We start from the raw sequence: 16670 nt of genomic DNA on the forward strand, positions 1-16670 counted from the left end.
TTCAATGATTTTTTAGATTTTACACTAAACTTTTGGGTCTTGGATGTGGCTGGGATCATAAAAGATCCAAGACAAACAGCAGCAACTTCTTCCAAAGCCTTAAGTACATTCACCATTCCACCCACACAGTGAACTGAAGTTTGGAGAGTTGCCATTTTCTTAATTATGGCCCTTGCAAGCAATTTGAATGCTCTCCCATTAAGATCATCAAATACCCTTGAATACATAACTAATTAGTATATTGAAACTTAATTTATGAGAAATAATGTATGTCAGCAACTCCATCCTAATTAAGGATTTTAGACTTTTTCTTCATGCTGGCGTTAGAGTTACCAGGAGTGTACCATATAAAGCCTTTCTTATCCCAAAATTTTTAGTTAAGACTTAACAAATCAAAGCATAGTCTGCAGGTGTTGGTATAGGTTGCAGAAACTTGCGTGATTCTCATGCTTTTCTAACTGCTTCAAAAGAATTTATTTTTTATTTTTAAAGACTTGCCCAAATTACCCACAACCATTTTACTATAGGGTACGGCAGCTTCTAAACAATTTTACTTTGCCAAGAAATTTTGTGGTTCCTTTTAAAATTTCTTTAACCCCTACTTGGAAGTTGCCAGTTGTATCCTCCTGGAATTATTTCATAAAACTGAAGGCCATAACAGATGAGGAATTCAATTAAGTTTTTATGGAGAACTCCAGATACATTTGTTATAATTTAAATTTCAGTGATAGTGTTGGTTTTGATGGTCTTAAAATTTTACATCAGAGCTGCATGGAATTTTAGCTGCCATGGAAAAATGCAGATATGTACTGGTAATATGTAGTTCCATTTTGACATATGCAAAAATTGCATTTCAGACCCTGTTTTAAGTTTATGAACCATTTACTTTAAAGATGTTTCAGTAGCTCCACAACCTCCAGAGCAAATACATCCAATTTTTGTTGGGTACCAGCATAGGTGGCCTTACAAGGCAATGCAGAAACAGATAAGTTTACTAAACAAGCAGCAGCAAAAATACTTCCAGGAGGTGTTTAGTTTTATCTTGGAGTGCTATATCAAAAATTAGGAAGTCAGCAAACAGTATTTGGCAACACCAATGGAACTTTTTTTAATTCAAATGAAAGTTTTTTCAAAAGTCCAAGGTGGGGATGACAGGTACATCTTTATCAAGACTTGGAGAGAATACTAATCACAAAAGTAATGGAGATTCCATATTTCATATTTGTTGCTGAAGCAGGCTTTCTGCAACAAATTTAAGTTAATATCCCACTAATAACACCTTTAATGTTATGATGTTTATATATAAAATTTTAGTGCGTAGTAATGTATATGTTTTATTTCAGCATCAGAATTTTTTATCAATGAAATGATTCTGACTTCAAGTACCCAGCAGTTTTGAGAATGCCAGATAACACATAATAGTAAATCAATCACTCTATCTAAGGCTCAAGTTGGAGGTGGCAGGTTCACCCTCCCCAAGTTTATGACAATTAAAATTTTCACTTTCAAGTCTTTAGATTTGTTGCAGAAGGTCAGACTTTGTGACAGGTTTGAGGTATAACATATTTAGGTGAGAAATAAAAACACTTTCTTTTATTGTATTTTTTCCAGTTAAAATCAATCTTATTCTTTTATTCTTTTCAGTCTAAGAGCAAGGCATCCACAATGCCTGGTAACGCCTACAATTCAAGTTTATTGAATTGTTTCTGCAACTGGTCAAATGTACTATCCCCATTAATCCTTATGATGTTATTTCTGGAAACATGAAACTATGCAGTTATGTTTTTCGAATGTAATATTCTATATGTAACTCTTGGACTGTGTTGAAAGTTGTATTGAGTTCATAAAAAAAGTGTTGATACATCTGGAGTACGTACCTCACTCATACAATTTAGCTTGTAGCATACCAAGTCTTTATTGAGTGTGACCAGCATTTTGTTAATTTAAAATTGGCTCTTACACATTCAGAGTGAGATCATATTGGCTTGGATTTTTTATTTGACCTCTTTTTAAATGCTTTTTCATGCACTTTCCTTGAGTGAAAGTGAGCATCAAATGACAGACATATACCTAATACAGATGGTTATAGGAGTAGATTTATCTTATGAATATTAATGTAGGAAGATTAACAATGATGTCATAGAGATATTAGGGTTGGCCAGTAGTGCCCAGTTGTTTTCAAAACTGTAGGCTTAAGTCTATGACTCATCTGCGCTAAATATTCCTTGGGCAAAACTCCTTTTTTCATATCAGTAGATATATATACCAGTGGATTTGAGAAGTTTGTGGAAGGAAATTGCTTATGTGCACAATTATATGATAACAGAATAGGGATGCTTCATTAATATTTATTGTTATTATTACCATTTATATAGTTATAATTATTATGCAATCATGTTTAAAAACCAATATTTTCATGAAAAAGTAACTGGTAAGTTTTTACATAGTACTATAGGGATACTGTGTTGAAAGTACCTACCTGCATCTGGTTCCTAAAGGGTTACACCAAGGGTGATGATGTCATGTCCTTTATATCAAGTTGCCATTCGCATTTAATTATGGATACTTGGAGAAAAGGGTAAATTGAAGTGTATTATACACAAAAAGTTTGCAGGGTATGTTGTATTAGTTTTAATGAAAATTGAATGCAGATAGATGGAGTATAGTTTACTTGACAGGAATTGTGTGTGGTAAGAATTCAGCTTTCCTAGAAAAGCTGTGCTTGACAACTTGCAGCTTGAAATATTTCTTACTTAATATGCTTTATTAGTACAAGGGATTTCCCCTATTTGCTTAAGTAACAGGCATAAAACATTTTATGAATAGGATTGATTTAGTTGGCCATTTCTGTTTGCCTTAAGCAAATACAATTTACTTTTATTTTTAGAAAGATTCTGCAACATCATAATGTTATAGCAAGGGTATCTTGGCTGAGAAGGAATTTAATTTTGATTCATCATTATACAGTACAGTACAGTTTGAGTAATTTAAATTTTAGTAAATGGTGGTGATATATTTAGAATAATTTTTTTAAGGACATGCATAGACATTTAAATAAGATTTTTAGCTCATTCTGATTTTAGGACCTGCTTATGCTGGAAATCTTGCTTTCGAGTTAAAGTGTACAAGAGGTATAGTTGTGCAAGAGACATTACATTCTTTAAACCATTGCATTCTTGTAAAACTTGTGCATTTTTATCACAAGATCTTTTATTTCTTGTACAGTACTTGAATGATTCAGTTCATATAACAGCAGAAAAAAGGAAAAAAAATTTATGGGTAAAATTTTAATATCTAATGACTGTTGTTATTGACATTGAAAACATATTTGTTTAAATGGTTATACATTCCTTAGATACTGCTGTCATCTAGCAATAAACACTACTAGAATTGTGCAGTGTAGTTCATATTTTTCATATGAATTTTTGTTGCAGTATGAGCTGAAAGAACTTAAAAGAAAACAAGAGGAGGAGGAGAAAGAGCGTCAGAGACAAGAAGAACTGGCCAAACAGGCAGCTGCTCCTCCCCAACCTTCACCTGATCAACCTAAAGATGGGTAAGTTTCATATGTTAGTTAGTGTGAAGAGTTCTTGTTGCCACTATGAATGTGTCATTTTTTCATGTTAGTATTGTGTTTTTTTAAAATCATATACTAACTATATTGTGCCATATACGTAGGTACTTCGTTGTTGTTTTTTGTTCTATTTAATGCTATAGCAGTAGAATACTTTCTTATTAACCTTTGGATATGTATCAAAATGGGGTATTTTTCACAAATTACACAATTTGTAGATATTTTCTTTTAAGTTGTACTTTTCTTTTAATTTGTACCCTATAGTAATTTTCAATTTCTTTTTATCCATTTAAATGATAGCCAACTTGACATTATCTTAAATCCCTTGCATCTGCGCATGATTGTGTGAGTCATAATAATAGCTCTTGATGTTCAATCCAGCCTCGGCTCACATGAGAATATATATTTTGTGACAAGCACCTTCAACAAATTTTGGAGGAAAATGTGCAAATCACTGAAAGGGCCATAAATGACTCAATCCAGGATGCGAGGGAGATTAGTGTGATGAGATTATATGGGGAATGTATTACATCTCCCCATCCCAGGACATCTTGTATACATTTGTCCATAAATGTACCCAGGGATTGCTGCTGTTTTTAATTTTTATCTTTTACAATAGTATGTCGGCCATAATTACAGAAAAAATGGAATATAACTTCTATTATTGCCTGTTGTGAATGGGACAGGTGAATAGAACACTGTAAAGTTCTGTTCAGCATGGATACTACAAGATCAAGCATAGGGGAAACAACCCCAGTTCAGACTGGACAAGCCACCATTTAAGGGAGTGCCAAACTGGCCCCAAGAAGCAAGCTGTCTGCCAGCCTGATCCCCACTGGCAGACAGCCCAACAGTGTGGTTTACCATCCATTCCTGCATGTGCAAATACTACCATTCAAAAAGAGCAAAGCAATCCTTTTTGCTTGATTGTGCTGTTACAAAAGCACCACTGACTAACCTGTCTACTATTCTTGGAACTTGAGCTTACTATTCTTGGAAACTTGAGCTCAAGTAATGCTTGCTATGCAAGTCTTTTTGCCAGAAGAACTCCTCAGAAACAAGTATAGAAAGTGTTCTAGCCCTTATTTGATACTTCCGTAAATCGATACTTCTGAAATGAGGGAGAGATCATATACAACATCCGTCACCTGGCTAGCAATTCTGTGACACACCTGAAAAGAAGGGCAGTAGTAGAGATCTAGAGAGAGAAAGAGATAGCAGGAATCTGCCCCTACAAGATGACAGGTGGCCCAGGACAGGAATCATCACTATACCTCCCAGAGTTTGCCATCTTACGAGCATACCCAGGGACTTTGCTAATTTGGCTTGAGACCCAACTTTTATCATTTCACTGTGCTTATTGGAAGAAAGTAGGGATAATGGAACTTTTTTTTTTCTTTTGAAAAAGGTTTTCTAAGAATATTTTTCGTGGTACTGTGTTGAGAGTTTGGTGTGGGAAAACTTCATTTGTACTTTTGAATTGATGTAAAAATATTAAAAAGCTTGCATATGCATCGGTGCTCCATAAATAAGATCATATGAGGGATGCTGGAATTTTTTTTGTTTTCAGAACTGATGGTGCTGATGACTCACATCTCAATGGGGAAGAACATGATGAATCGCGAGAAGGTAAAGTATTTTTTGTACGCCCATGTATTAAGCATTTAAAATGTTTGGTCAAATTGCAACTTTGGCCAACAAGCATCTGTATTTTTGAGGTGTTGATTCATCAGTTACTTGAACACTGATTATGACTTTCTGATATATGTTAGTTTTATTATATGCAAATGTACTGCTAAATATTTCACACCATGTAATGCACTTCAAGTTTTGCTGTGAAATGTTTCATGAGCCCCCTTAGCTTTTAATTAGGAAATTTCAGAAAATCATATACAGAATTCAAGATCATGAAGCACTGCAAGGAGATTTGTGATACTAGGAACTGATACACAGTTTGTTATGTTTCTTAAGTCAGATTAACATGTTCGTGGTAGATAGCAAGGACCTATTCAAAAGTAGTAATACTAACAATAAGCATGAAGTGAATCATAATTTGGAACTGTAGGGTGTTAGGTATTTTGGTAGCATTAAGGGGAAGTGCAGTAATTCATTGATGAATGCACATAAGTGAAAATGTGTGTATACAGTATAATAAACGACTGTGTGTAACTTAGTATTGGGACAGAAACTTAGTAAGACGCTCCCTAAGTCTGATTAATTATGAGAGGCATATGTCCTTTTTCAGTTTAATTTGCCCACAGCATTAGTTTTGGTCACTTATTGGGCTGAAAACACTGCATGGCTTTCATATAAAAGTGTTCCATTTTAATTGTGTGCAGCTTTTTTGGTCTTGAACCATTGCTTCATGAAATGATGTATTGATACCCTAAAAACTTCATTTTTATTTAACTGTAACAGAAGCGGCCAGCTGTGTTTTGCTGGAGTGATTTCACGGAAAGTTTATAGCTTTATTTTATTTCATGTTACAATATTATATTGACCCCAGCTAAGTTTGTATATGTTATCTTATGGTCAGCTGTAGGGCTTCCATCATCTGGTATTCCTACCAAGAGTAAATCACACACATTACCCAGAGGTAAGAGGTAAAACTTAGTGAGTGCAATGGGTATTTACACTGGTTTCATTTAGTGCTTCAACACAGCTGTTGGTGTAGTGATAGCTGTAGTTAATTATCAATGACTTTGCCATCAGTGATTTACAGTATTGTTGTTGCTAACTTTAATTAGTTTAATTTTCTTATTTCAATTGAATATTGTATACTGCACTTACAGTACTCTGCTATGTAAGTATTGAGAGAAAAAGCTAAATTGAAGTTTATCACGTAATCTTTAGCTTTAGTTTTAGCAGTTTTGAAGAGTGAGTTTTTTGTGTTATGATTTCTCAGGGCTATTCTATTCACCTACATGTGGCTTAGGTAATTGTGTGACAAGCAGGTCTTAGTCAAGTTAACATGTGGTGAAACGGATCTATATGGACGGCCTTGTGGTTTTATCTCTTAGTTAGAAACTTTTTGGCTGTGATATATTTGTTGCATTTTGAGACATCACTTAAGGGGTAAAGGTATGCGGTGGTTTCTGGATCTTTGCAGTAACACTCTACATTTGAATATGTAGAGTGAAAAATGGTGAGGAGGTTATTTGATGTTTTGTGCTTAGTAGTTGTAATTTAGCTACAACTTACTACATTTAAAAAAGCTCTTTGGTGTAGTTTATATATATCCAGTATTGCTTTAGATGTGTGTTTTTTTTGTTCTATGCACAGTGAAATATTTTAGTCTTGAAATATAATTTATTATTGTATTGATAAGACTGTTCTTATTGATTGTGGTTTCCCCTTAGCATGAAAAATTTTAGTAGAAAGTATCACTGGAATTTATGAACTGCCTGGTAAATGCACAGTTTGTAGTTTTGATTGACCTGAAAAATGTTCATTTTAATTTTGAAGCCTTTTGAACGAGTAGATATTTTACCTTACCTATGTGTAAGTTGCTGTGATTCATGTTCCCTATTGTGAAATTGCTAGGCAAATTATGACGTTTTTGCTTCAATATGTCCAGCATATATATCATGAATACATGTAGTTAATATTTGGAGTGAAGACCCCTTTCAAGCAAATGTTATAAATACTTGTAGCATATCAGCACCACTGCTATATCTTAGGATCTGTTCTGTGTAATTTATGGTATGCCCCTCAACAGAAGGGTTACTGTAAAGTAAATCTCCAGAGGGCCCGTATAAGTTCTTTTAGAGAGTTTATTCAGCACCATAAACAAAGGTTTCACTCTGATTAACTTTCCATCTTTGGTGGGGAAGTCAAGATGATTAAACATTTTGAGATGCTACATTATGTAGTTCAAGTCACCTTGACAGATAATTTGTATGGTTGACTGTTTTATCCAAAGCGTTGATTGATAAACTTTTCACATGAAGCTACTTTGGCTGGTGGTTTGCTTCTACCTCTCTTGCAGCTACTGCCGAGGACATAAGAGTAACATTATAAATAAGCACCCTTAAGTGGAATGCCCCAACTCTTACACCAAAGCCAGCTACATTTTTTAAGTACCTCTCATGCAGCTTGCAAGATTGAGATGTGTGTAAACATTATCACAAAGCCCATAACAGCACCCTGACAAGACAGGTGCTATTAGATACTATAGAAATAATACTGAACAACGTAGTCAGCAATTACTGAAATGCTAAAAATCCATCAGCAACTTACCTTCTTCTGATAACCTTGCAAAAAGAGTTCTGGCACTGAACCAGCAGGAGAGTGAACCTCAGCGAGACCCTTTTTTCCTTCTCCTATGGGATATTTCAGAAGTCACCAGATAGGGAGATGCAGTCCCTTTCCAATGTAGCATTTATTTAGAAAGGTCAACCAATCAGTGCCACAGATAGGAAATCTACCCATCAACTGCAAACTTTGACCTGACTACTAAATTATGCATATGTAGTAAACCCCTTATACTATCCGTTATTTAAACACAGCCAGAACTTTCAGGCTACTAGCACATACACCTCCAACTTCCACTAAAATTAGAATTACAGAGAGAAAAGGAGAGAATGTGTACTGCTTTCCTTTCCTTTCTTTTCTCTGTTTCTCCGACAACTTCAGACTTTATCCAAAGTTCATTGCTGTGTGGTGCAAAAATTTTTTTCTTTTTTCTTTTTTTTTAGTTTGCAATGGGTACTTCAGGATGCAAACATGTTGTACTGACTATCTTACAGAATTTGAAATCATTGATGTCAAAAAAAAAAAAGTAAAAGCAGACATAATTTGAGTTTGAAATATACTCATCAGCCATTTACAACATTAAAGCACACAGCCATAAACTTCATGAATTTTAAGAAATAAGATTGCTTAATTTATGATTTTAATGGCATGGGAAGTGGTAGATCCTGTGATTTTCAGATGCTTTGGAGGAAGCTTTTTCCGTAAACTACTTTCATTGATCAGGAGGACCTGAGGGCTTCAGTACTTGCCATTTTGTATCATAAGTGATCAAGATTTGAGGTATTGTAGGCAACTCGAAACAACTTGACATGAACGAATAGTATAATTTTCTGGTTGGAAGTGAACACATGCTCCAGTCACACTATTGAATTCATATTGAGAAAACATAGAGGACAGGAGAAGCAGATAATGAAGATGATGTTCCAGAGTTTTAAATATTGTGGAAGGAGGCAGAAAAGAGTTTGATGACTTTTATCAGATTGCAGTCATCCTATATGAAGTCATGTTTTGCTGCTCCATGTCATGCATAATGGATTAATTCATCAGCATCAAAAGGCATCCAGCCAAGTTTATATTCAGCATTCATGAAGACAGCATATTTTAGTCACTGAAATCTCATCTATCTTCCACCTCCACTACTCAGAGTCCTCCCCTTCTCACTGCCTTCCATCTCTGCCACAGATGGATATCTCCAGCAGTGGCAATAACGTTATGAGTGCTTATATTTGCTTAGATTAAAAAACCAAAAATAAAAGAATAGATTGAATATAAAAGTGTTGAAAATGGCTGAACCACACATTTTTCCCACATTTGTGTGAGAGTGAATAGAAATACACTGGGTAATTGCTGTAGGCATGAAAAAATTGCATTCCTACCTTGAGTCTGTTTATACATACTCCATCACTTTGTCAACAAGCTTCTTTCTTGCCAAAACTGGCCATGATAAAATTTGTCTTATGGAGCCCCTAGTGGGAGACCATAAGGATAACTCCTTTGTGAGTTCAAATCATCTACCAAAATATAGATTTTTCTCATGTCAAAACTTGTTATTTATCATTTCTTGACACCTGACATTATAGTAGCTAAACTTTCAAAATGCTGACAAATTTAAAGAACTGACAACCGTTTGGTCCCAAGAGTGTTACCTATAAGGATATTTACTAATCTTGATTGTAATTTACATTCCCAGAGAAGGTTCAGTCTTATCTAGACAATTTCTGTGCGTAATGAATTACAGACCATAGATGCCTTTCAAAGATTTACTGTGATGCATCCCTTCTTAAGGGAGGCACCGACACCATGAAGTTGGTGACTCTAGCTAACCTTATAATTGAAGGAGTTTGCTTAAAATGTTTACCAATTATTAAACAACTAATACATATACTGAAAATACCTACTTGGGAAATTTGAAAACAAAATTTCATGAGTATAAATTTTGCAGAAGAAAAAAAAAATTCAATTTTCATGATTCATAAAAAAGGTTGTCATCAAAAATAATTTTCCTCAAACCAAATTAAAGATATGTATATTGTTATACTATGTGCTGTGAAAGTTTGTCAAATTTGGTTGAGTTTCCTTCAAGTAAATCTTTAATTTTTAAAAAAGTAAGTTTTGAGAAAATGGCAAAAGAGTAAAATTTTTGCTGTTGTAATAACAATGAAACTATGATAGTTAGAAAACTGATTTTGCAGTAAAACTAGTTCTTCATATAAGAAACATCCCATCTCTTCTTGGCTCCTATTATGGTAGAAAAAATGGTAGTACTCAGAAATATGCTAAAAAGCCAGGTGGTGTGGCATGACTCATGAAGTACACTGTGCCACTATGTGGTATGCCCAAAGGAAATGTTGCCATATACTTTGATATTTATTTTATTTGTGAATATACACCCTATATAGATATCCTGAGGAAATAAAACAATATGAGTAGCCGAGAACCAGAAGGTGCTAAGCGCCGTTTTAAAAAAAATTAGTAATTGCAAGTTTAAAGTTAAAATATTGCAGCTTGGTAACTAGAATAGGTATGAACATTGGGTTTGTTGCACTTTAAAGCTAAAGACCATAGTTTTTTTGTGTGTAAGTGTCAGATTTGTAAGTTTTTAGGAAAATACCAAAAAAATACCAAAAATATTGACGAACAACAAAGATTATTAAAAACAACACAATATCAATGGAAATACACCATTAAACGGTTCCAAATCATGTAAATAAACAGAACACATTTCAAAATCATTATTAATGTGTATGTTTATTAGAAAATACCAAAAAAAATTCTGAAAAATACCAAAAATACATACGAACATAAGACATAATAAACAACATTAATATCAATGGAAATACATCCTTAAACAGTTCCAACTGATGTAAATACATAGAAAAAAGCTGAAAATCAGTATTAATATCAAAGTTTATAGGAAAATACCAAAAAATACCCCAAAAATACCAATACATACAAACAAAAAATAATAAATACTAACCACATTATTAATGTAAATGCATCCAAAAAAAAAAACAGTAATCATTGTCCGAACGAAAGCACTGCAGAAACGCCGTAAAATAATGTAAAAAAGGATAAATACACGAGCGTATGTTTACAGAATACGTGAACCAGTTGAACTGCGTAAGTTTTGTTTACATTCTGCCGCATTCCGTGAGGCTATGCTTCATGCATGCTGATTGGCTCGAGAGAGCGTATCGCACTGTGACTGGCTGAGATGCCTACTCACTCATTGATGAAGCACTTTGATTGGCTACGGCTTTCTCGGGAAATCTGGACTCTTGAGTGGTGAAGGGACGTGATGCGACATGACACCTTCTGGTTCTAAGAATTTATTTGCCGCTCGCTTCAAATTTTTCAGGCGAAACTTCCATTGACTTCTGAGGGGTTTTCGACCATATTGTAGGGCCAGAAAGCGCCAAATTCAAATTGAGAAAAATTTTATGCATATGATGGACCGTTTTCTGTGAAAATCTCGGTTTTAGTGGTGGTGGCGCTTAGCACCTTCTGGTTCTCGGCTACTCATATATGCATTCTATTTTGTCAAAATAAATTGACTTGTTAATGATTTTGCTTATAACAAAGTTCAAATGGTGATGAGGAAGATTGCTAATCATTTGCATTTGTCTATATTTTCTTATAGCATGTTGATTTACATGCCATAGTTATTTTACTGTAGAAATAAGTCAATAAATATAAAAAGGCAGTAAATACCAAGCTGTAATAATAAGTTTTAAGAAATATACAAAATGTTATATGTATGTAAATTGTTGGTCTCGGTACATCTGTGGTGCCATTTTCATGAGTCCCGAGATGATCGGAACATTTTGAGTGAGTTACTCTGATCTCTCACTTCCTTCAGTGTTACGGCCAGAAAGAGTGGGATATTTTAGTGGGTGATTAAAGTTTATCAATGATTTTTAACTAATCAGGGCTAGAAATTATTTTAAAAGTTTTGTGACAATTTTTTACTCATAGTGCCATACATGTGATCATGTGATGAACAAAATTGTCTAAAACTATCTAAATGTTTTTTGAGCAATAATACCTCAGGATGTGTTTAGTTAGACATAAAACAGTTCACAACATTCAATAACTATTTTTATTTATTACTTGACATTCAAAGATTGCTGCACTCATTAAGAGAGAGGTGTATCATATACCATGTGGAAAAGATCTTATATAAAGTTAGTGATGCTGGTACTGTAGTAGTATTTATTGATTACGATAATATAGTTTTGGTGAAGTACTACTCGTAACATCAAATTTACCTTTTTCTCATAGCAGTCATGTCTTTTTTTAGACATAGGAGTTCTTAAGTACTTAATATTTTCTGTTTCAAATTCTTGTACTGTGATTGAAATGTGCATAAAATTGGCCAGTTATATATTTGTAAGTGATAGTATAAGAAAATAAGAAGATTGTTTTGCATTTTAATAGCTTGAGATGATGCCAAGGGGAAGCTAAATGGTTCATGTTTCAATGCATCATTTACAGATTCTTATTCAGTGTTGCTTTCCATCTGTGACTTTGGATTAGACATTTTATATATTTTGTTTTAAGATATTTTAGGGAGTTGTTGCATGTTTTAATGCATGATGCATGATGTGCATGCTGTGCTGTGTTGTAGAGCATGAGGAGAGAGGAGCAGCTAGAGGGGGCAGTGCACCCAGCACACCTCGCCCACCTTCCACTCCTGCAACCCCTGCCACTGCATCAGGTGCAGTACGTGGGCGCCCAGGCTCCTCTGCTACGCTACCAGCGCAGTCACCTTCCACACCAACTTCCCGTGAGTAAATCTTGAAGTGACTAGATTATACTCTCATTTTATGTTGTACTGTACTATGCTTTTAGAACAGTTTATTTGAATGATTAAGAAAAGTTTTATTTTTGGTATTGTCGTTGACCATTTTAGTGCAATTTTGAAATACTGATATATTTAGATTTAGAGTTTCTTGATGGATGGAACATGCATTTAGAGGGCTTTTTGCTTACTCACCCTAAGGTAAGTTTGCTTGCTATATTAGTATATATATATATATATATATATATATATATATATATATATATATATATATATATACTATATATATATATATAGAAAGAATATACATATATATATATATATATATATATATATATATATTATATATACATACATAATATTATACATACATATACATATATATAACATATATGTGTGTAATATATATATATATATATATATATATATATATATATATATATATATATACACACACATATATATATATATAGATATATATATATATAATATATATATATATATATATATATATATAGATATATACACATATATATATATATATATATATACATATATATATATACACATATACATATATATATATACACATATACATATATATACACATATACATATATATACACATATACATATATATACACATATACATATATATACACATATACATATATATACATATATATATATATATATATATATATATATATATATATATATATATATATATATATATATATATATATATACTATATACATATATATATATATATATATATATATATATATATATATATATATATATATATATATATATATACATATACATATACATATATACATATATATATATATATATATATATATATATATATATATATATATATATACATATATATACTATATATATATATATATATATATATACATATATATATATATATATATATATATATATATATATATATACATATATATATATATATATATATATATATATATATATATATATACTATATATATATATACTATACATATACATATATATATATATATATATATATATATATATATATATATATATATATATATTTATATATATATAAATATATATATATAAAGTTATTTAGCCAGTTTCTTTGGCTCAGAGTGTATCTTTATAGATTTAGAAATTATTCCTGTTTCATTTAAACTTAGTCTGTAGCTATCAAGTGAACTTTCATTGCAAGGGAGTCAGCTGTGGTTAATCAAGAAATGTATGCTTTCAAGAACTAATGCCCCAGTGTATGCTTAGAGTGTGAAAGATCTATTTTAGCCTTGTCACCATCCAAAAAGGTGACATTCCTCTCTAAATAATGAAACTCATTGCAAATGTGGATTTTAACAGATAATCACCAAAAAGCTGCTTTTTAAGCTTTATGCTTTATGCATTTTGATAACTCATCAAAATGTTGCCATGAACTTCAATAGGACTGGTCTTCTGTGTTGAATTCTTATTTTTAACCTGGCTTCAGAGATTTGTTGTGCCTCAGACGACCATGTATTAAATGGATTCTGCTCATTGTAACTGCATAACCAGAAAGCTGTTAACTTAGCTTTGTTGTGATGTTACTTGCACTGGTGACCTTGCTGAATGTAAAGCATAAGGAAGGGGCATTTTTAAAATGTATTTCTACTGCGACTCCTTAAAAGTAAAAAGGCCAATAGATATATTGCAATGCAAGTTTTATTTTAAACTTTATTTTTTCTTTTCTTTTCCTGCCATTCCAAGAGATTTTTTGTATCACATGCTCTTCTGTTTCTTGTTATCATAATTTACAGTTAAAAAGGAAAAATTTCAGGTAGCTTATGTGACCATTTCCAGTGTTAGGGTAAATAGATGTCGGAAAGTGACTACTAGAGTCTAGTTTAACAAATTTGTAGAAAGAAACTACCTATAGCTAGTTTAATAGTTTTAGTGTTGCTCTGAATTGTCTAGGACTGTTCTAAACTTATTTTTCTCATTTCATCAGGCTTGATGAAGCTTCTTCATTATAATTTGTTCCTCTGTTAGTCACCAGTCAATTTTAACATTTCCATAATAAAAATTCCATAAGCCATATTTGAGCAGAGATCCTAACAGGAGAATGATATTCCAGTTGCATGTAGTACGTACTGGGAAATAATGGGAATTCTTATAACTTATAATCATTACTAAGTTTTGTGGTAGCATTACATTTCTAAGTGAGGGAGGACTGTTGGTAATTGGGATGAAAATAAGGAGTATACACCTTCAGTATAGAAAAAACAAAACTTGCTAGGACCTAGTACTCCTATACCAATTGAGGCTTTCACAATACGAAGGATTTTATAGTCCAGAGGGTCATCTTTTGATAACCTGCCAAAAACTTCAGAATGTAATCAAGTTTATTCCTGTGTAAGCAGAAAATAAACATTCAAATGGTAACTTGGTTGAAAAATGCATTTAGTTAAAAAATATTTGTCTTGTGAATTTCCAAGAACTTGTCCTCGTATGATCACTTTTGTTGAGCGTGGAATAAACAGTATGAAGGATCTATCCTTAAAAATTACTGAGATACTGCCATTTGAAAATTGGGAAAAAAAGTTACTGAGATACCAGTTTGAAAATTGTGAATTTTCAAATGTAACTTCTGACATTATTTGGATTTTTAGAAAAATTGTGATAGACCCTTCTTATTGTGAAGCCCTCAAATGTTGTGTAGGAGTGAAAATATATGGTACAAGGACTTATTTTACAATGCTGGAAAAGTACCTTATTATGAAATTTGAGTAAAAAAATAATTGTTTTGTAAAGTAAAAGTTTTACAAATATTTTTACATTCTCATTCTTATCATCACTTGTAAAAAATATAACCGTAACAAGAAAAAAGTGCTAAAATTAAACTTTACAATATCAGAATTAGCATTTTTCAGTTAGAAGATAGTTGTAGGCATACTGTGAGTGTTTTTACAGAAATTGATAAAAGAAAAAAAAAAAAAGGATGGAGTTGTAAGTTTACAACTTAACTTTTTGAGATAGTACAGACTTCTAAAGTTGGATTGGGGGTACAGATGTCTAAAGTTGGATTGGGGGTGTTTGTACTTGGCCCAGTGTTTGATGGTAACTGAGGTTGGATGCAATAGCATTGTCTTGGAAAGGGAAGAAAATATGGCTTCAGTTCATTTGAATTGTTCTTTACAATTTTTCCAATATCAGACATTGTTTCTGTGATAAAGAATCTTTTGAGTCAAAGGTAACAACCAAGTATCAAACATAATTTGGGAAGCACAGTGCAAGATTGGCTAAATAGTTCAATATAACTATTAAAAATGTCACAAGAAAATGGCAGATGTAACCTATTGACAAACCTGATAAAAAGAAGGAAGTAAGGTGCAAGTAATGTACATGTTGCCATACCAAGCAGAATAGGAGGAGGAATAGCTCATTTGGGGAAGGGAGGATTCCTTCAAATAGTAATCTTATTTTCCAGTTAGCTAGCTCAACTGTTATGCTGTTTTAATTTCTATTTTTTCTGACTTTTTGTGCCAGGCAAATGTCTTTCTCAAACAGTAATGCATACTTAAACAACTTTTTCTTGAGAGCAAGGTATAGATTTACCCATGACACATAAGATTGTATGTAATATGTCAAGGGACAATCTAAATTGTAGTTGAAAGTTGATGCAAGTAGTTTTTAAACAAAAATGTTTTAATCGCTTCACTTATCAAAGCTTACGTGTTTCCCAGCTGCTGGGCTGTATCAGCCTTCAGTCACACAGTTGAAATTCATAAATCGCACGAGATTGCAGGTTACCGTTTGTTCTATCCTAATGTTGAGGATATGATGTAATCAAGGGAAAAAGGCATGGAATGGTTTATATTAGTAGGTGACTATAGAGTGTAACTAGAAAAGTTATAGCCTCATACAATAGTTTATGAAGTGTAGAATTTAAGGCATTGAAATATTCAGAATACTAAGACAGGAAATTCTGTATTAGAGTGCATGCAGGTAAATTGCGTGTTGAGGTTATGGTAGTAGAA

The 16670-nt window shown here is 32.6% G+C and overlaps 1 protein-coding gene across 16 annotated transcripts in view; it reads left to right on the plus strand.

Moving 5' to 3' along the window:
- The window catches only part of LOC135224312 (spectrin beta chain-like), a 168319-nt gene that overhangs the window by 137565 nt on the left and 14084 nt on the right, over positions 1 to 16670 (plus strand). For 9 of the 16 annotated variants that reach the window (XM_064263269.1, XM_064263315.1, XM_064263278.1 and 6 more), the window contains 4 exons: positions 3435 to 3556; positions 5145 to 5203; positions 6111 to 6170; positions 12456 to 12614. In XM_064263269.1, coding sequence (XP_064119339.1) covers positions 3435 to 3556; positions 5145 to 5203; positions 6111 to 6170; positions 12456 to 12614 — 400 coding nt within the window. The remainder of the gene's footprint in view (positions 1 to 3434; positions 3557 to 5144; positions 5204 to 6110; positions 6171 to 12455; positions 12615 to 16670) is intronic. The other 7 variants (XM_064263187.1, XM_064263220.1, XM_064263243.1 and 4 more) reach the window with 3 other exon arrangements.

The sequence above is a fragment of the Macrobrachium nipponense genome, chromosome 20 (genome assembly GCF_015104395.2).
Source record: "Macrobrachium nipponense isolate FS-2020 chromosome 20, ASM1510439v2, whole genome shotgun sequence".
NCBI classification, from domain to species: Eukaryota; Metazoa; Arthropoda; class Malacostraca; order Decapoda; family Palaemonidae; genus Macrobrachium; species Macrobrachium nipponense.